Source organism: Caloenas nicobarica, chromosome 1 (genome assembly GCF_036013445.1).
Source record: "Caloenas nicobarica isolate bCalNic1 chromosome 1, bCalNic1.hap1, whole genome shotgun sequence".
NCBI lineage: Eukaryota > Metazoa > Chordata > Aves > Columbiformes > Columbidae > Caloenas > Caloenas nicobarica.
The window spans coordinates 80,703,730-80,724,210 of record NC_088245.1 but is presented as its reverse complement, the minus strand read 5'-3'; the positions used below and the strand labels follow the sequence as shown (position 1 = coordinate 80,724,210).

The window sequence follows — 20,481 nt, the reverse complement described above, 5'->3', positions numbered from 1 at the left end:
ACCCTCACTGAGAAGAAGTTTCTTCTCATATTTAAGTGGAACCTCCTGTGTTCCAGTTTGCACCCATTGCCCCTTGTCTTATCATTGGTTGTCACCGAGAAGAGCCTGGCTCCATCCTCATGACACTCACCCTTTACATATTTATAAACATTAATGAGGTCACCCCTCAGTCTCCTCTTCTCCAAGCTAAAGAGACCCAGCTCCCTCAGCCTTTCCTCATAAGGGAGATACTCCACTCCCTTAATCATCCTCGTGGCTTTGTGCTGGACTCTCTCAAGCAGCTCCCTGTCCTTTTTGAACTGAGGGGCCCAGAACTGGACACAATATTCCAGATGTGGTCTCACCAGGGCGTGGTGACAACCAATGATAAGATAAGGGGCAATGGGTATATACTGGAACACAGGAGGTTCCACTTAAATTTGAGAAGAAACTTCTTCCCGGTGAGGGTGACGGAGCACTGGAACAGGCTGCCCAGGGAGGTTGTGGATTCTCCTTCTCTGGAGACATTCAAAACCCGCCTGGACGCCTTCCTGTGTAACCTCATCTGGTTGTTCCTGCTCTGGCAGGGGGATTGGACTAGATGATCTTTTGAGGTCCCTTCCGGTCCCTAACATCCTGTGATTCTGTGATTCTATGAGTGACCCAAGGAGGAACAGACACAAATCACCTGAGCTATTTTAGACTTTGACATTAGAAACAGGCACTAGAATGGTCTCTCTATTCATCTCACATCTGGTTAGATAAATCCCACTCTCCAGCACACAACAGCAGCAAACACTTGAAACGAGACTGGTTCCCTGTTCCTCTGCTGCCAGTGCAACACGGTGTAGAGCATGCTCCCCATCTTGCAGGTCAACACATTTATGTTAGTAGTTTCCAGAAGGAACCGGGGCATTGGCATACCATGTTTTTTGGATTCTTTGTAAACCTCAGCCCTAGTGTCCCCTAACCTTCATATAGGCACAATACTTCAGGCAAATCTTTTCATATGGACTTACACACCAGTATAAACATGTAAAATTACCATGTAACTACTCAGGATAGAATTGGTCATGGATTTCTTTACTGAGAATATTTGATTTCTTCCTTAGGCTGCTAACATTTGTTATGCACAATAACTAAGGGTTTTTTCTAAGATCAATGTTAAGGAAATTTGTCAGTGACAAAAATAGTTTTCTAACTGCTTCATTGAATGGTGCTAATTGCACAGTACTTAGTGCCAGGTTCTTGAAATTTGAATTATGAATAGTTCTGCTGTCAGAGAGATTCCATGATCTCATATTTCGCTCTTGTTTGTGTAAGAAAACACTAGTTCTGCTTAAGAGAGCTTTTAAGAGGAGCAATAATGCCTTGATTTTGTTAACATTACATTTGAATAATAGCTGGATAGACTTCTCGCTGACTCTGCCGTAAGGTGGGTCGGGACATAGAAAATTGTCCTGGAACATCATGAGCCCAGTTTTATTTTTACAATGCACTGAAGAATCAGCCTTTCTCTTCTTCCCTCAAGGCATTAGAGGCCCCCCAAGGCCACTGGCAGGACAGCTGGAATTAGGATTTCTTACCAATATTTCTTTGAAAAGCCTGTTTCACTTTTCTTATGCCAACCTGTAGCTTGATTCCAGCTTGACATAACAACCATTCTCTTAGATGACTTAAAATTCAACGGATTCCGAACATCCAGTCCAATCTCCTAACATCCCACATGCAAACTACCTCTGATCTATCCAGTGCTGCTTAGGAGATGAAACAACATGAGCTTGCCCTTTCACAAGAGCTCAGCACATTCAGCACTACTGAGTGTAAGTGTCACCCAGATCTCTTCCCACCCCAGAAGAAGCGTACCAAGGCATTCAAGTTCAAGATTCAAGCTGTGAATTTTGGCGGATGTCAATCAACAGCTGGATTGTTTGCATAATTGTTTTTTTAGCATAATTCTATCTCTCTAAAGTGGATCTAATCATGCCGTCATTTCAGGGGACTGGAAGTGCTGCAGTGAAAATAACACCAGGATGTTATTTCATTGTAGGCAAATGCTACAATGAAAATAATAACAGAAGACTCTTCGGAGGGATAAACTTGTTTCAGATGTTGCAGAGAACATACTGTTAAGGTGAAGATAAAACAACTCTATACATACTTCTATTGCACTGAGACTGTCCATCCAGGGAAAGATGACAGGAAGCTGGGGGAAAAAAGAAGCATATGATTGTATCATTAAAAACAGAGAGGAAAATATCCAGAAGCAGCATCTCATTTAAAAAAAAAAAAAAAAAAAAAAGCACATTGTGTCACTTGCTAGGATCTTACTGGCAGACTAGATATTGTATCAGGTTAAGAGGCTACTATCCCAGCTAAATATTCCTACTGTATTCAGCTCATGCAGCACAGATGCCTGAAGAGAGACAGCACTAGAATTTTAACCATTTCAGTGAAAAACTGGCAAAGGAGGTGGCTTCCGGTACTTGGAATTGAAGCAGTTATGAACTAACTAATGTTCTGTGGGGATATGGAAGATACATATGATAACTTCTTATCGCAGACAACTTTGCCTGAGCTTTTGAGTCAGCATCTGAACCTCCATAAATAAATGAAAGACCTGTTTTCTAAAGGCTTTTAGTCACCTAAAGACGACTAATAAGACAGGGCCGGGGGGGGAAAAAGTGCTTTGCCTAATTCCCACTGAAATCAGGAAAAAATAGTTCTAACCTGTAGCCTTGGAAATCTGTCTGCAATCAGGTAATTTACTAACAGTGAATTTATTCTATTAAAAGCTATGTACTTTTCTCCGAGCCATACTCTGTGCACACTAGAGAAATAAAATTGTGCAAACAGCCTTAATTCTGGCATTTCTTAGCTTTTTAATCCTAGTCTTTGCCTTCTTAAGAATATTAATTGACACGATTTTCATGCATGACAGAGAAGCTAACAGTGTTAGTAAAACATAAGAGTTTACATTAATAATGATAGAATTTTCATTCATATTTATACTTTGCTGAAAAATGTACATGATTTCTACCTTGTTACCCTGAATGATCACCCTATCTGTCAATTTAAATAATTTTCACTCTCTTCTTATTTGTCATACAGCTTTTATCTCTTCAAACATTTTTTTTTCTGTTTTGATCGTTATATACTTCTGCAGCAAACCTCCACAACTTTAACTTTTTTCTCTTTTCCAAGATATCTGTTTCCTTCTATTTCAGTTACTGGTGATCTGGTGTTTCATTTAATCTGCCTTTCTTTATAACTTTTGTTACTTTATTTAGCCCTTGAAAACACCCCCAGGGAATATTACCTCAGCATCTTATCAGAACTGTAAGACTGAGGCTACAGTTCTGATGTGCAATATGCTATTGCAGCATCTTCACGACGGCACCCTGAATATACCAGGTTAATATTTACCAATGTGCTAATGTAACAGTGACCTATCTGCCTCTGCTTCTCTCTGGGGTACTTTCTATCTATAGGGATGGGAATTAATGACAGTCTCTCTGCGCTGCCTGATGTCAGAGCTGAGAAAGGTGTGAAGGGTATATAAGAGCCGTATTACTTGTCAGCAAGGAAAGGGGGAAAAGGGATACTCCAGAGCCAGATGCAAGCGTGGAATTGTTGCATGCACCATTCTTGCTAACACTGGAGTGCTTCTTCAGTTAGCTACCTGACCACTGAAAGGTAAACAATTTCCCTTTTTTTCTTACTTAAGATGCAGTGCAACAGATGTGCTTTCAGGAAAGCACAATGTTTCTCATTATTAATCAACAGCATTTTTCAGGAACGGGCTAAGATAACTTCAAGATAAATTACACCTGGGACCAGAGTTTGAGATTAGGACATGTCAGGAATTGCAAACTGGAGATATGGGAAAGAACCGAAACTACTAGGTGGAAAATGAACATTTACTGTTGAGAGCTATCTGTCTGAAACCGTGTTGTGTCACTTAACTTAGGGGGATCATTTTTTTACTCTAGCCTGTGAAAAAGACTAGCTGCTGCTGATTTAGGACTCACTGGGCATCAGTAATAGGATATACTGAAGAGTATTTGGGTTTGCTTTCAGTTTTGAACCATTATTCTTTTCAGAAACTTTGGAAGCAAAGATGTGCAACCTAAAGCTGTCAATTTTCTTCATTGCACTTTCTGTCACTCTGAGCTGTTTGGAATCTACACCTATTGAGAAGTGAGTAATAAAAAATCATATTTATTTCTTTTTAGGGGAAAACATGTTCAGATTATTGCATGAATTGCTTTTGCTTTCATGTCTCAGATAATATCAGCAAAAATAGAACTATTCAATTTCACAAGGTATTTTGTTGTTTAGAGATTACTGTCTGTGGCTGATGATCTATCTGATGGTACTTCCAGGAGACAAGGATGGATATTGCCAGCAATGTCACGGAATACACTCTCAAGACTTAATGAGGAAGTGCCAGAACAAACAGCAGCAAAAACAAAAAGGTATTGATTTTGTTTGTTTCTTCTAGTCGTATCAGTTAGGATTAAATTATGAAGTAAACTTCATGTCAGTGATATTCTGTTACTTGAGACTCTGTGCCTGTTGTTTATTCTCAAAAAGAGCTTGAAATATCCTTCTTCTTATAAATAGAGCCATTCTGCAAGCATAAAGACCAAAGCATTCAGGGTAGAAAGTGAAATACACAGAAAAAAATGTTGCAAATCATTTAACTACTTTACAATTATAGTGCTTTCATAAATGAGAAAGGCTACAAATACATTACCTTAAGAATAAATGAGTCTTTTAAAAGGGCTTTCTTATTTAAATTTGTCACATTTCCAAGCCTAAAGGAAAAAAAAATACCCTTCTTAATAACACTGATGCTCTGCTAGAGTTGAATTATTTTTAAACCTAACTATTTCCTGTAAGTAAGTAATACTTCATTACAGAGTTAAATATCAATTTAATCACGGGAAGAAGGAAAATAAGCCATTGGCTTTGATAAAATTTAATGAGTCTGAAATGCATTATGTTTACAAATCTATAAATCCAATTTCAGGTAACTTTTTAAATGAATAAAATAGCATTTCGAAAAGTATTTGCAATTTGTACTAACAGATAAACAGCACTGAACTATTCTGTTTATCGGGCTTTTGAGTGAATTTCTTTCAATGACAATTCTGTTACACATAGATTCAGTTAATACATGTGTCTGTATAGTTGCTTATTCTTTTCTCTCCAAATTTGTATAAAAAAATGTTATATGACAATTTGGTTATCTCCCAAAATATTTTGATAATGGAGACTAAGTTCCCACATTTTTACACCTATTACTTTTTTTAAAAAATGTAATACTCAGACATAAGGCACCACCTTTATGAGTGTGGTATGCCTTATCTGCTTTTCTGAGGCCTTGGTTTACAACCTCTTCCTGGGTGAACTGTCTCATTGAAGCACATATTCAATTAAAGGCTACAGCTCAGAGAGCTAACAGGTATCATGGGTTCAGTCAGGCTAGACATCAGCTAGAAACCTAGTAGCTTCCTGTAAGGATTGGAGGTTTAGACTTGGAGCGTCAGGGCCTGACTTTGCACCCTTAACAAAAAAGAGAATTCTGCCGTCACAAAGAAATCAGGATTTCCATGAGAACCAGTTGCTGTTCGAACCTCATAGTTTAAAGGCTTGATTAAACTCTTTTTAAATCAATAGAAATACCCATGGAAACCTAAGAGAAGCTATATCAAGACCTATCCAACCATTTCCTTTAAATACAATTACATATTTAAAATATTAAATGCTTAGAAATTGCTGACTGTTAGCCAATGAAGAACCAGTATAATATAGACATTTCTCTCACAATTGCTACACATTTGGATTCTTAGATTAATACAAATATTTCTAAAATAATAGATAACATTTTAGATAACAGATTTAATCAAGAAATAGGAAAATGTACTTATTGGTAACTGCTCAGAGTTGGAAACTAGGAAATTGTCACTCTTCACAGTAAGTTTTTGCTGCAAACTGTTGTCTACCTCATGCCACATCAACATGAAGAAATCCAAGAAAATTAACAATAACTCAATATGCAATCTCAGCAAGCATTTCCGTCTGAAGAAACTGATTAAAAAGAAATAAATAAATAACATGCTACATTAGTTCTACAGAGAGTTCTGTAAATGGTCTGTTGGTTCAGACCATAAAATGTTCTTTTTAGATATTGATTCTTCCATAGACACTCTTTAAAGTCTCATCCAGCAAATTATCATCTCCTGCCACAACACCACTTTCAAGTTGCTGGTGTTTGAACAAAGATGTGGCTGCTTTTCAGTTCTGTAGAGATTTTAGACAGAGCAAAATCCTGAGTGGTACTGAAGTCAGGAGAAGTTGGCAATGCCTGCCACCTCTCACGATATGTGGTGCAGTTCGGAGAAAGAGTGTCTGGGCTCAATCCACTTGGTGTGGACTGGAAAATTACTGTTTACTTCAGTGAGAGCAGGATGTGACTCTGTGGGAACAAGAGAACTAAATGATGTTAGTGATTGTCATCATGTTAGTAATCCTCATGATATCAGCAAGAGCTCTAAATAGATTTAGAAGTTTGGCTTAAAGCTAAACATTTAGTCATTGTTTTCACTTACTGTCTTAACAATACTATCATTACAGGTTTTCTAGATGTCATAAACTGCTATGCAGAATATCAATAAAAATGACACATGACTGTTAAGGTCTTTGAATTAAAATAACTCCCATCATTAAAACTGATAATAGCATACAGCGCAAGATTTTTTTCAGGCACAAAGTAGGTGGTAGGAAGATTGTAATGTTCCTGTATTTGTGCACATATTAAAAGAACTCCCACATTAGCACAGCCCATATGCCTATTAGAAGTGGCACACTTGATTGCTCATCATTTGACTTAATCTTGGCTCTTTTTGTGTTACCTTAGTAGTCACCACCTGGAGAAACGGAAATGCAACACCGCTACATGTGTGACACAACGCTTGGCTGACTTTTTAGTTCGTTCCAGCAACAACATCGGAGCAATTTATTCACCTACAAATGTGGGGTCCAATACATATGGAAAGAGGGACACAGTTGGGCTTTTAAGCAGAGAACCCCAAAACAATGCACAGCTTTAAAGTATTAAAATGAATACTGAGCTTCAGTAAGAGCTTAGTTTTTAATGTATCAATAACCTCTTGGTCATTTATTATTTGTACAGTCTTAATAGTGCCTTGTTTTCTGTGTGTATGTGTGGGTATGTGATTTATGTTCATCTTTTCACTATGCATGTACAATGACGTGCATAGGCTATTGTTTTGACTCCATTAAGAACTCCAGAATCCTGCTTGTCTAATTCCTTTGTAAAAAAATAAAGATAACTATCACAATAATAAATGGAAAAGTAATTGCAACAGGGTTTTTTTATTGTTATTAAAAGGATGAAAATGATAACCATGATGTGTATGTCTATAGTTGCAGTTCGGTAAGAGAAAGAAATTATTTTAATTAAGACCAACAAAAATCTGAATGCTAGCAGAAGTCCTAATGAAAGTAGAACAGATGAATCTTTTGGTTTTGAAACACCTACAGTGTCTTATTTTGCACACTGAAGGAACAAATAGATAAGATGGCTGCATCAAGCATATGATTATACCAGTTAATTGACTGGTCTCTTTCCACCTCAACATGGACTGCGCAAGTAGAAGTGGTCTTGCAGCACAGGTTTCCAGACGTACAGTGTATGGGATTTTAAGAATTTACAGTTCTTACTTTAAGATCAGTAAAATGTAAGCATAATGAACATAAGTGCTTTTAAATATTAATATAAGAAAACTCAGTTAACAAGCTGGCAGAAACACCTGTCCTTGGGTATATTCCTTTGCTTGAGCTAGAGTAACAAAGGGAAGAGAAATAAAAACAAATTAAAAAAAAAGAGCAGTTCAAACATCAAAACATATCACAGAGACAGGGTAAATTTGCCAACTGGCATACTTACATTGCTACCAAAATCCAAGAAAACTAGTTTAGAGATCAGCAGATCTTAATGGTAATTTGATGGTGTTAATTTCTCCTACCTCAAGCCAGTATCAGTGCAAACTTAATAAACATGTCTGTTCTTTTAAATTGTTAAGAAAACTTTCATAGAGATGACATCCTCTATAACAGCCATGGTTGCATTATCCATCATTTTCTCAGTCAAGAGTTCACTATCATCTGAAAAACATTATTGTCCAAATATGAAAAACATTCATCAGAAGCTCAGTGCTGGAGAAGCAAATGAACTCTTAATAGTTGCCTTTGGTTGATTGGTTTCTGTTACAAAGTATGCCTCAAAATATGAACATTTTTGCTAAGTTTAATGTTAAATCGCAAATTCCCTCCATTTCACAAATAGTACATGGGAATAAAAATTATTGCACAGAATTTCTGCTGTAAAAGTGTTACTGATTACTCTCTTTGTTGAGGAAAGTTTCAACCATCATTAATGTTCTATTGGTATTTATTCTGAATTTTATTGAGAAAACCACTCAGATGGTATTAAACTTAACTAATATTTCTGCTGCCTTGAAATGTTTTACATTCAAGTTACTTTTGAGACAAGGTGTATGATACACCCATTGTGGCTTCATTTGTTTTACAGCTAGGATATTTACTTTTCAGAAAATAAACTAGAAGGTGACAGGGTAGGCCTGAAGTGTCACTGTAACCTTGTTTGTACAGAGGAGCAACGAGGTGGAGTCTTCACTGTGGGTGGATGTCAGTTCCTAGGCTGATCCCAACCTGAAATACATACAATGCTTCACACATCAGCTTTTGCTCTTTAAGCTACCATTTGACAAATCAAAACAAAGCACAGACTGTCTATGCACAGGTTCAGCGGAACTGTGTGCGTTATTTTCTGCCTTATGTCCTCCTGAACCTTATGGATTTGATACTAACATCTATTTAATATGTTTGCCCTATTTAGTAAATACTGAAAAATATTACTCATCTCCCAAATCAGTAGAACAACAGAGAAGGGTAAGAGACGTACCAATAGCTCAGAGGGGCACTATCTGTCTCACTTATCTTTAGCTGCTTCTTGTCTAGCCAGTTGTCAGTGCTCTCCTGCTATTTGGTGGAGAAAGACAGCTGCTTCCAATTCATCCCAGCTTAAGACAACTATTTTAGGATGAGATGAATCACACTCTTGAAGTTGCCTCCATTCCTTCATTGATGACAGAGAGCGTTGAGACACTTACCTGAAAATGGGCACTTAACTTTAAGATAACTAGAGTTAGGTGACAGAATCCCACCTGCAGTTGGTATGAACTATTCAATCTTAAAAAAAAAAACCAAAACATATATATATATATATATATAAATTTTGGCACAAAAGAAAAAAACAAACAAAAACAAACAACCACCACCTCAGGCTCCAAATCATCAGAGGGGTCAGCTCTCATATTCTGAACCACATTAGTTAATTCATCAGTTGGAGCATCTTCAGAAACTGCCTACACTGCGACTTATTTCCCCATTTCCCCATAGATACCCTTGAGAACACAATTTTGCTACCCTGCTGTGTAGTTATCATTGACTGCACTTAGACCCCTTAGAGAATAAGGATCTAGTCATGGTAAGCCTGGTTACAAGCACAATTCTGAAAGAATGAGCAAGGAAAAGACTGGATTTTAAAAGAAAAAAAAAAAAAGACTGCTAGATGAACCCTAAATAAATAACAAAAATTAAGTTCCTCTATGCACTTTTAAAAACCCCAATATGTATTTATCTTGCATCTTTAGGGATGTAGATATTTTTTGAGAGTCACATCTTAAATAGCTTTTGTTCTTTTTCAATTCATCTGGATGCCCTATGTCTTTCAGAGAATATGCAACAAAACAAAAAATATGAAAGAGGAAAATCAAGAATGTAGACAATGTGATAAACACAGCTATAATCCCTTTAAAAATAAAAATATAAAATCTCTGGGTTTTAGTATCTTCTATTAAGTTGTTTTTAAAAGGAACAGTATAGGGACATAATATTTAATTTCACTAAGTGAGAGGAGGAATACTATAAGTCATCAAACAAGCAAAAGGAATGTAAAAGAAAAAAGAAAAGATGATACGAACCTGAAGAATGTTTTAAATGGAGTAGTGAGCCCTAGGGTCTGATATTTCTCAGGAACTATGACAGCTTCATAAAAGACAGAATTTGGTTTTTTTCGTGATGAATAGAGTTGAGGTAATAATTTATTTCACTTTTAAAAGCCTGGGCTCAAACTAAGAAAGCACACAGTATTCACGTAATGTAAAATGCACTTTTAATGAATAGTAAAATTTGAATGAATGGTTTCAATTTCTATTAAGAAAATATAAATGTTTTTCAAATAAATAAGATTCTTGGAGAGAGCTTTAAACACTAGGTTGGCAAAGTTTCCATTCACTTTCAACAAGATAATATTATTAGCAAGTCTGGATTTTACTGAATGGTTTTCTAAAACTATTTGAAAGTTAATAGATTGATATTATGAATAAAATGCATTTCCTATAATGCACTATTGAATACCTTCAGTAGCTGCCATCTTCGCTTTCTAGAGTTATCCTGGGTTTGATTCAATTAGTTCACTTACAAATATAGTTTGACAGTTATGGTAGACTCTTTTTGTTCAGAGTTACAGGGTTAAGTAATTTTGTTGTCAAGCTTCATTATCTTATAGAAAAGGGACTGTTCTACATTGCTTTTGCAATGCAACTAGCAAAAAGCTATGGTTAGGTATGACACATTTTCTTGCCGTATACCGAATATAAAAAAATAATGGTTGAAGTAACATGAAACAGAATCTTTCTATGGAATGTGACAACTTCTGTTTGAATCATCTCACTGTTATCTCTATTCTTCCACACTCAGAAAAAAAATCTAAACTGAAAAATGAAATATTTTTGTGGAGCTGTGTGAGGTTCAATAACCGGAGTCAAACTCAGATCTGGAGCCCACTATTTATACTAAGCTTCAATTTAGGAACAAAGCCACCCAAAATCTGGATTCTCTACCGACTAGAAAAGCTGGTTTCCAGCTTCAATTCTATGAAAACTATATAACCTTAATTAGATCCAGTTAAGTGTTTCTCTAACTAAAACCTACCTTCAAATCAAAATGTTAAAAAAATTCTCAAGCTAGGAATCATATATACCATCAAAAGTTGAAAGTCATGACATCAGAAGCTCACTAAAGAATGAGAGGATGATAAGACAATAGTTAAAAGTGCTGCTCATTATGCAACAAATTTTCTCCTTGAATATTAAAACATCTGAACAAAAAGAACACATTCATGTGCATTTTAATCTAACAATAGAGCTGATTTAAGTAAAAATCATGCAATTAAGTCACTATTTCCTGGAAATGCTTTTATAAATACAAAATAAGTTTAATTATTCAAATTAGGAATGTCAGACCTGCACCTACTTTAATAACATTTTTCCTTTACCTTAAAATACTCTTTTTTTATCCAGCATTAGAGGCAGTGAAACTGTTTCTTATAGGCTATTTTACAATAACCTAACTATAAATTATTACTGTACAGGTAGCCTGAGATCTGCTGTGCAACAAATGGTGACACCAAGGGTGATAGAAACTGATTGAATTGAATTTCTTTAGTCCCGAGTTCTGATTAGTGCATCATCTATGTGGTGGGTTATTTGTTATTCAAAAGGAGTGAAAATACTGAGACATATTAAAATAATTGGAGTCATACTAAATAGATCATTACATGTGTGAACCGAAATAGTTGGAATCATTTTGGAATGAAATGCTACTCAATATGATTAAAATATGATTAAAACCAGAAGCTGCTTATTATTTACACTGTCAACAGAGGCAGACCACTTTATTCAAACAGAATCAGTCCTTATTCATTAAGCAGTCCCTTTGGAAGTGGTCAAAGTGGGACTTGCCTCCACTAAGGGCATTGTATAAAAATTTAATCAGTCTGTGATTTTCAGTCCAGCAGTGAAGAAGCTGAGCTACTTAACTCTCAGAATACGGGTCATTTTTAAACGCCATTCTGGGATGAGCTCATTACTGTGTTGCATATGGAACTAGCCAAGTGACAGAGGAAATTTTTGTTAAAGATTGTTGTTGTTGTTGTTGTTGTTGTTTTTTACAGGGGGAAGGGAGAAAGGGCTCATAAAAACTAGAGGAGGAGACAAATGATGTCAAGGTTGCAAAATACTTGAATCGTTTGTCCAGGACCAGTAAGCAAATGGTAGCATTTTTTTGTTTCTAAATTGTCTGCAGTGTTACTACACAGAAAGGAGAGAGAAAAACTAAGATCCTGGGACAGAACATTCTTTCTTTCAGAGAAAATACAGATTTGAAGCAGACTGAGAGAGTGGGACGTGTGAGTGGATCTCAGGAGGAAAGACCGCCCTGCTGCTCCAAGCACCACTTCAGATTTCAAGATGACCACGTAGTGGTATTAAAGAGATCAGAAGGTGCTACCTACACTATAACAAAGATTTTCGCATCCAGAGCAAGTTAGCAGGATCAACACTTTCTGGTCCTGTCTTGGACACAGTGCTTAGAAAGATGCTGTTGGAGTAAGTGGCCGTCTGCTGTGTTTCTTGGGAGCTGCTGACCTCCTAACCAATCTCAAAAATTAGGCTGGCTCCCCGGCACTTGGTGCTTCAGCGCATGCAGCACTTCCCCTGAGGCTGGTTTTCTTAAACTGGATTCAGATATCCTGCAAATTTCCAGATGGAGGCATCGATGCTCCTTGCAACTGCAGGAGCAGGTGGTAAGTGTGCATAACAGAGCTAGCAGAGCCTGTGGAAGCCACAGCATGTCATCCATTTTTTTCCTAACTTCTCCTTTGGTTTTCTGAGATTATTCCTGCATATCCTTCCTTTTTAATGAAAACTTATTGAGTGAAGACTTTCTAAAAACACTATTCTTGAATCCATAGTTACTTGTTGTTAACCTACCATTTTTTTAAGAAAACCCTTTCCCAAATCAAAAAGCAAAGCTGCTGCTATTTTTTTCCAAAAATTTTCTTCCTAGTATATTACAGCAGGACTTTCCCAAGACCCTTTGCACTCACTCCACCTGCTAACATGCGGCTTACACAATGAGGACAAAGCCAAACAGATATAAGCATGTTTGGAAGAGACCTAATAAAAGTGTCGTTAGATGAACCCAGAGAATGTAAACAGTAAAGAAACCAAGCATGGTGCTACAATTTATTTCTGGAAGCGAAAAAGTTTGTGTTTTTCTCATTACTCATTCAGTGTTTTCTCAGCTCGAATCCAGGCAAATGAAGCACAGCACTGACGGCATCACTACCAGTCTGTAAGCATGAACACACTGAGGGAGCCTAATGTAGCATAAAGCTACCAGACAATGACATCTGGGATGGAGTGATTGCAGGAGAAGTCTGCTTCATCCTAAAACTCTTCCTCTTCATTCCACACCTTAGCAATATAACTTGTGTGAATCACTACTCACAGCAGTGAACAAAAGTAATTAAAAACCCCACTCTTTCCACATTTTTGACATTAAACAATTGGCACTGGAGATTAATGACTCTGCAGAATGATTTCCATCACCCTCAGTATTGCTTTCAGCTGGTTCAGATTTGATGTCTGAAAGGAAGCTGCCCACATAACCAGCCATTGCCCAGTTCAAAATGAATCTGCACAAAAGTTCAAAAAGTGGTTTTCCAGAATGGTATGCTGCAAAACTGATTCGATAAAATCAAGAAAGAAATCACCATCCCTAGAAGGGTATACACATGTTCAGGTGTCATTCTGGCAGACACAATGGTTTTACTATATTTTTCTTCTCCCTTATGGGATGCTGAACTAAATGCAGGGGCCCAGCTCTCATCTTTTTGCACTTCCCTAATTTCACCACTTTTTTGCACTCCAGAAAGATCACTTCCACTGCAAGGGATGTTTCCTTTCTCATTCCAGAGCACAACACGGGAGGACCTGGACTACAAATGCCTTCCTCCATCCTTCTGGAGGTTACAGGCTGAGACTCTAGGAATCGTTGCTCAAACCAGGAGCCCTACCACAGGCAAACCTCCTCCTTTTTTAAGCACTGCTACTTTCCAGCCCAGCTTTTGTTCCAGTTTAGTTTTGTTTATTTGTTTGTTTTCCCCTTCTTTTTGTCTCGGAAAATTCTGAAAGAGGGGGGGAGAAGAAAAAGAAAAAACAAAACAAAACACCAAACCACCAAAACACAGTAATCATTGCTTTGAAAACAATACAGCATAAAACAATCAGCATAAGCAGCCAGAGGAAAAGATATCTGAATGTTTTTCAAGGCTGTAGACAGACACAGCTTTAAACAAACAACAGACTCAGACTCTCAGTCACAAGGAGAGGCTGACTTGAATGCTATGCAGAAACAACATGGATTCATCTAATGACCACACAAGGCAATGTGAGACAGAATTTTCCAACACCAAGGTAAAAAAACCCAAAACCTTGAAACAAAATGGTAGATACATTTTTGTCACTTACAAAAAAAAAATTCTTGCCCAAAATTTGCAGAGACTTTCAGAGACTTACATGAAAGCCTTCAACCTTAACAAATCTTTCAAAAACTTTTCACCACATATTCAGGTACCTGTTTCATAATACATTTAGCGAACTAGAGAGCAAATCTCATTTCTGATGTGATTTTTCAGAAAAGAAACATTTATGTTAAGATCACTATCAAATCTGACAGTACAAAACCTGACTAGAATAGGAAACACTAGTAAACTAGGAAATAACTTCTGAGTAAACTTCAAAATCCCAAAACAGTGGGGTTTCAGAACTCTTACAGTACTAATAAGAGCAAAACTGAAACTTTGTGAAAGTTCTGCAGCAAGGCAGCAGCAACGAGCCTTGGCATACAGACCATTTCATTGGCACTCTGTATATGTCTGCACACATCCACATGTACATCACAGCACTGGGCAAAATTGTGCAGCTTTAGGTAACAGGAACTTCTCTGGTTTTCATTAGTGGGATAACACACTGAAGTTCCCAGTTTCTGCTGACCTTCAACTGATTAATCCAACTATTTATTATGTATAACAGTATTTCCAGAACTAATATAAAGATTACTTTTTATCTTTTTGACAAATTCTTTTTGTCAAAATTATTTTTAATGAATGCCAAAAAAGATACAAGTATCAAAAGAGTTTGAAATCAGTACATATGTTATTATACGATCTGAGAAATGGGAAAGAATGAGTTAAGAAGCATAATTTATTAATATTGTGTTTGTTGGCCTTGCAGGTAAAGTAGAAAAAATTTAAAGATAGCATGATGAAACTCAGGAGGCACCTAATCAGTAGCCTGGAAAAACATCTGAGAGACATAAGTGAAAATAGAGAACAGCTAAGGTAAAGGGAACACTACAGGTGGTAGAGCTAACTTTGGCATCTTTTGACACCAAAATGCATCCCAAAGACTCACACCAGCCCAAGAACTTAATGTGTTTGTCTGACTCTCAGAACTCAAAGATCATAAGCTTTGGACAGGTCTTCTACACAGGAGATAGTTTTATCCTAGAGGTGAAAATCTCGGTTTCTTCATTTAATCATCATATTAAGTAATGAGTTTGAGTAAATTTTCAGTAAAGTTTGAGTGAAAGATTTAGCCCACTGCTACTACATGTCTGTGGAAAGAATCAAGATTGTGCAGGTTTTAAGAAAGTCTTTTCTGTACACTCTCTATTCAGAAACTCACGCAAGAGACTCCAGTGAGATCAATCAATGGTCATAAATTTTACTGTTCACGTATTGCACTACATTTATTTATATCCTGAAAGGGACTGGAGATTGGGTATGTGACTAATGCTAAGGTTATAAATTGCCCAGAGAAGAAATCTAAACATAACTCTGAACTTCCTCCTCATCCAAACACATCCATCACATTCTAATAATTTGAAGTGCAGTTCCAATCAAAAGTGATGTGAACTTTTTTTTAATCCAGACATCTGCATCCAATTCATATTCACTCACAAAAATAAGATTTTTGAGTTTGTTGAGTTGTATTACTAGCAAATTAAAGAACTAGAGAACCAGCACAAATCACTGTGACAACTGCTTTTTTTGTGTTTTCCATATCCTATAGAAACCTTTTTCCTCTTAAAGTTTGCATAATATCCTATAACTGAAATCAAAATATCCACCAAATGAACTGGCACAGACTTTTAACTTTTAAACTTTTAATTTTTTACATGCTGGGTGCCACTCTGTGCCTCAGAATTTTTCTCTGAAATATCTCTTTGAAAAATACCTGTTGTTTTGAACTGACAAAGATAAGCTGGAGACAAGACCTAACGGAATTGTGTACCTGCTTCATTGTTTTCCACTGTATTTCTCTCTCAAAACATAAATGAACACTGCCAACTATTTCACTGTGGCTGGAAGGAGGCATATAGACATAAAAATTACAATGGTGATCTGCCAATCTGTAGATAAAGCCACTTATTTTGGGCAACATGTTTTGCTGTCGCTAGCAGCTTGGATTACCAGGGCACTGTAGAATTCTCCCTTGCAAAAGACTAAGTTAGATATTCAAATCCATATGAGTGTTCAGAGATGCCAGTTGGCCAGATCAATTTTTTAAAGCAAAACTGATTAAAAAGTCACATACATCAGGTACCAGGTGAAGTTTACATACACAGCAAGTCTCAATAAAGCCCAAGTCCACAACCATAACATAAAGCATTAATATTTTTCTAAGGATATATCACTCATTGTTATTCAGTAACATTTTCTGCTTAACCTTTTCTTGTACCTCCCTGTGTCAGTCGCTCTTTAAGCCTGTCTACTTTTACCACACTTTCCACTTAATGCTTTTACTTTTTCACATGAAATTCTTTTGCTTTTCAATGCATTAAAGGGTATAGTTGCAGCCACAGAACATTCCTACTGCACAGAACATTCAGACTGCACATTTCCCCAATATGCAACAAATGATACTAAGACACACAGCAAACTCTTCTAGAAATATTAGCATTCTGCACACAACCCTTCCCCTAAACATTGCTTTCCACAAGATTTATCTCCACATCCAGAGTTGGCTGCAATGTGTCTTTCCCTCCTCAACAGCTTTTATCCAGTGCTCTCACTGGAGCTCTCACTGAAAATACAACCTAGGAAGAGGTTAGTTTCAGCAACACACCTGCACATGGGCAGGAGACCTTCTACCATATAGCCATGTGTTATAACTTGATACATCCTAGTACCAAAGGTACTAAAAGGAAAGAAAGAGAAGGACTCCTGTGAGGGTAGAAGGAATAAGAGCAAGTTCTCTCTCAATTCTTTTTGGAGCAGTGTTATTTCTGAACAGAAACATACAGGAGAAAATTGAGAACAAGGAAGTACGCCTTGTAGGTAGGACACTTGGGTAGGTCACAGCAGCAGCTCTGCTCCCTCTGAGCTTCCCTTTTTTCCACAAGTGTTACAGAGTAGAGGAAGGTAGCTCTCAATCAACAGTAGGGCCAGTCAGGCTCCACTGCACATATTGTCTCCAGATCTGAGTGCAACCAAAAAAGGACATAGTTGTGAGGCAATTAAGGGGGCAGAAGCTGAAAAGGGGCAGCACAAATCCTAGTGCAGAGGAGGCTTCCTATCAGGAGGACACCAGCCAGTGGTGTCGGTGTGTTGACTCACAGCACAGAAGAGGAACTCAGTGAGGGAGAGGAAGAGGCCGTGGTAAATGAAATCCAGCCTGGTCACAGGACCTTTTCTTCAGGTGCAAAATTCCTCCTTCAGCTCTGTTACGAAGACCCCTTTCCCAGGTTTTTTGCCCCCTCTCAGCTGCTGCCTCTCATCATGGCCCTTGGCCAGCCTGCCCAGATCTACACAGTACCAAATCCTACCAAACCTTTGGTTCTCCAGTACTGGTGTGGCCCCTGCTCTCCTGTCCATCCCAGCCTTCTGACCCCCATGTTGTTCTAGAGGCTAAAGACAGCTGTCTTGCTATTCTGTATCTTGGTATGCATATGGTACTAAATCAGTGCCACCTGGTACGGGATTCTGCTGCAATCAGTTCCTACTGCCCAGGAAATCAAAAGAAAACACAAGTGGCCAAACTGGCTGGACACTTGAATATTACTACACAGCTGAAGCCATACACAAATAAGACTGTTATATTCCAAAGGAAAAAAAAATAAAATAAAGTTTTCTAGCGAAGCACAGAACAGCATCTATTTCCACAAATGAAACTTAGTCATAATTGGACAGGTAATCATTTCTCTGAGTCTATGTTATGACAAGAACGTGGAAGTCACTTCTGATGGCAAGGCAGAAGGAACCCAGTGCCCTCATCACATCCCCACTACCAGAACTCACCCCTTCCTCCCTTCTACCTCCATATCATCAGCACACAGCCAGCTCTTCATTGGCAAGCCATGGGGTACTAATTGCCATCCACACTCACCCTTGCTCCAGGCTGCACCTGATGGATGAGCTGGAGCTGGCAGTCTAAGAGCTGCAGCCCCACACTGATTTCTGACAGCCCCAGTGCTGCCCAGAGAGTATTTCACTCCTCCCACACCCGAGTCCACTCTCTCCAGCAGAGCAGCAACGTCCAAGTTCGGTGTTCAAGCTGCTCTTCTCTCTTTCAAAGAAAACTTAGACATAAAAGCAGCCGTGAGGTCAGGAAGACAGCCAAGTTTGTTTGCCCTTGAAAGGAGGTGGTCACACATGGTGAAAGATAAAACGAGCAGAGAACTCCTAAGGAAATACATTCACCCTTGCATCTCCTCTAGATGTTAGTCAAAAACTCCACGATTTGGGCAGCGAGATACTACTTTCACAATCCTGAAGTAAACTTTTTGTGCTTTTTCAACACAAATAAAGGACATCCTAATGTAAGAGCGTATACATTGCCGAGGAGAAATGATGAGTTGAAGTTCCCTCTCACTAACATAAATGTATAAAAGAGTCAAGTAGTTTCTTTACTTAGTGCCAGAAATGCCCTCAGAATTAATATAGTGGCAACTTCTATAAGCAATAGGGTCAGCAAAGAAGGCAAATGTCTGTGCTTAAATAAGTTTCAGAGACAGATACTGAGACCATGAATGTGTTAATATATACATATATATTTGTATACATTTGGCCCAGTTGCAGTTAACACCTATAGGCGACTCTTGCAAATCAGCAGAAGGGCACTTCCACAGAATGAAACCTTTGGAAAATGGACAAGACAAGGGCAAAATACTTGTAGAGCAGGAAAACTGTTTTCTCCCTGAGGTCACCCCTAAATCGGGGAAAATGGAGTGGGAGAAGCCTGGTTACCCACCACTTTTACTTGAAAATTTCAGCTGATGGCAGTATTCTAGGCTACCAAGGGAGTGAAAGACAGGGACACCTTCACATTGTGAACGCTCTGCCCAGAAAATACTTCCAGGTAGACAACAAAGCAGAGAGTAAAGCACGCTATAATTCACAGTACACATGCAGTTCACCCACCGGGGTACAGGGATCCCCACTCTGCTTTGCATCCTTCTTTCCAGCAGGAGAGCAGTCTGGAACTGTCCTCCCTGCTTCCGCAGACACAGGGCTGAGGTTCACCCTCTCGTTCCAAGTGATGAACCACCCCACACGGGATCACCAGTCTCAGTATGTGGTTGCCACATGTCATGCTCAGCAGCTTTGTAATGAAAAAAGAAAAGACAACCTCAAGGACCCTGGACACGTGATCTGGCTGCCAGCACATCCCAAAGTCCTTATCTTCACTACTGCTACAATCGAGGCTGACAAGATTAAACAAATACAGGTATATGGAAAGCATTAAGTGGACTCTTATGTACACACAAGCCTATTCCTCTTTCATATTGGTCCCTGATCTTGCACTGAACAACCAGCTAACCCCACTCAGACAATCAAGAAAGCTATGCTACCCAGTAGGGAGCTGCTAAGATGGTTGTGAATGCAGAAAAGTTCTCCTTTATTACCACTGTGGCTCTGTTCTTCAAAGAGATACTCTTCCAAGCCTTCCATTTTTGTTCAATTGAACTGATTCATTGAGTCAAGTTTTCTCACTGAACTAAGAATATAGTTAATAACAGATATACTGCAAATTAACAAACTGGTTCGCTATATGAAATATAAGCAACAAGAATCAACATAACTGATTAATAAGAGTCAAGCTGTATTAAATACAGCACAAACAATAATTCTGCAGATGTTCATATCTTATGGCTACAGGTTTTACATGAACAAGAACCAGCACAATTAATAGAAAGGCTGAGCTGGGGCAGAGCAGGTAGGAAATAATATTGCTACTGCTGTAAAATGCCTTTAGCCACTGAATAATCCAATCACTGCAGTGACACTCCTTTGTTTTGTAAAATACGTTAAAAAGTAGCAAAACACTACCAAAACAAAAATAAAAGCCTCAGCAAATGAAATAGAACAGTGGAAAGGGCTGAAAAGTCCTGCAACTCAGTACTGTGCTGTGCGTCATTTATGGGGGATGTGAGGAATGAAAATAACTGTTAATATTATTCATGTTTGTAAGCTTACAT

The 20,481-nt window shown here is 38.0% G+C and overlaps 1 protein-coding gene across 1 annotated transcript; it reads left to right on the top strand.

Moving 5' to 3' along the window:
• Nucleotides 1-4,099: 4,099 nt before the first annotated feature.
• Nucleotides 4,100-7,097, top strand: IAPP (islet amyloid polypeptide). Its single transcript, XM_065634951.1, has 2 exons — nt 4,100-4,179; nt 6,908-7,097. Exons 1-2 carry the CDS (start codon nt 4,100-4,102, stop codon nt 7,095-7,097), a joined length of 270 nt encoding a protein of 89 aa, XP_065491023.1.
• Nucleotides 7,098-20,481: the final 13,384 nt, after the last annotated feature.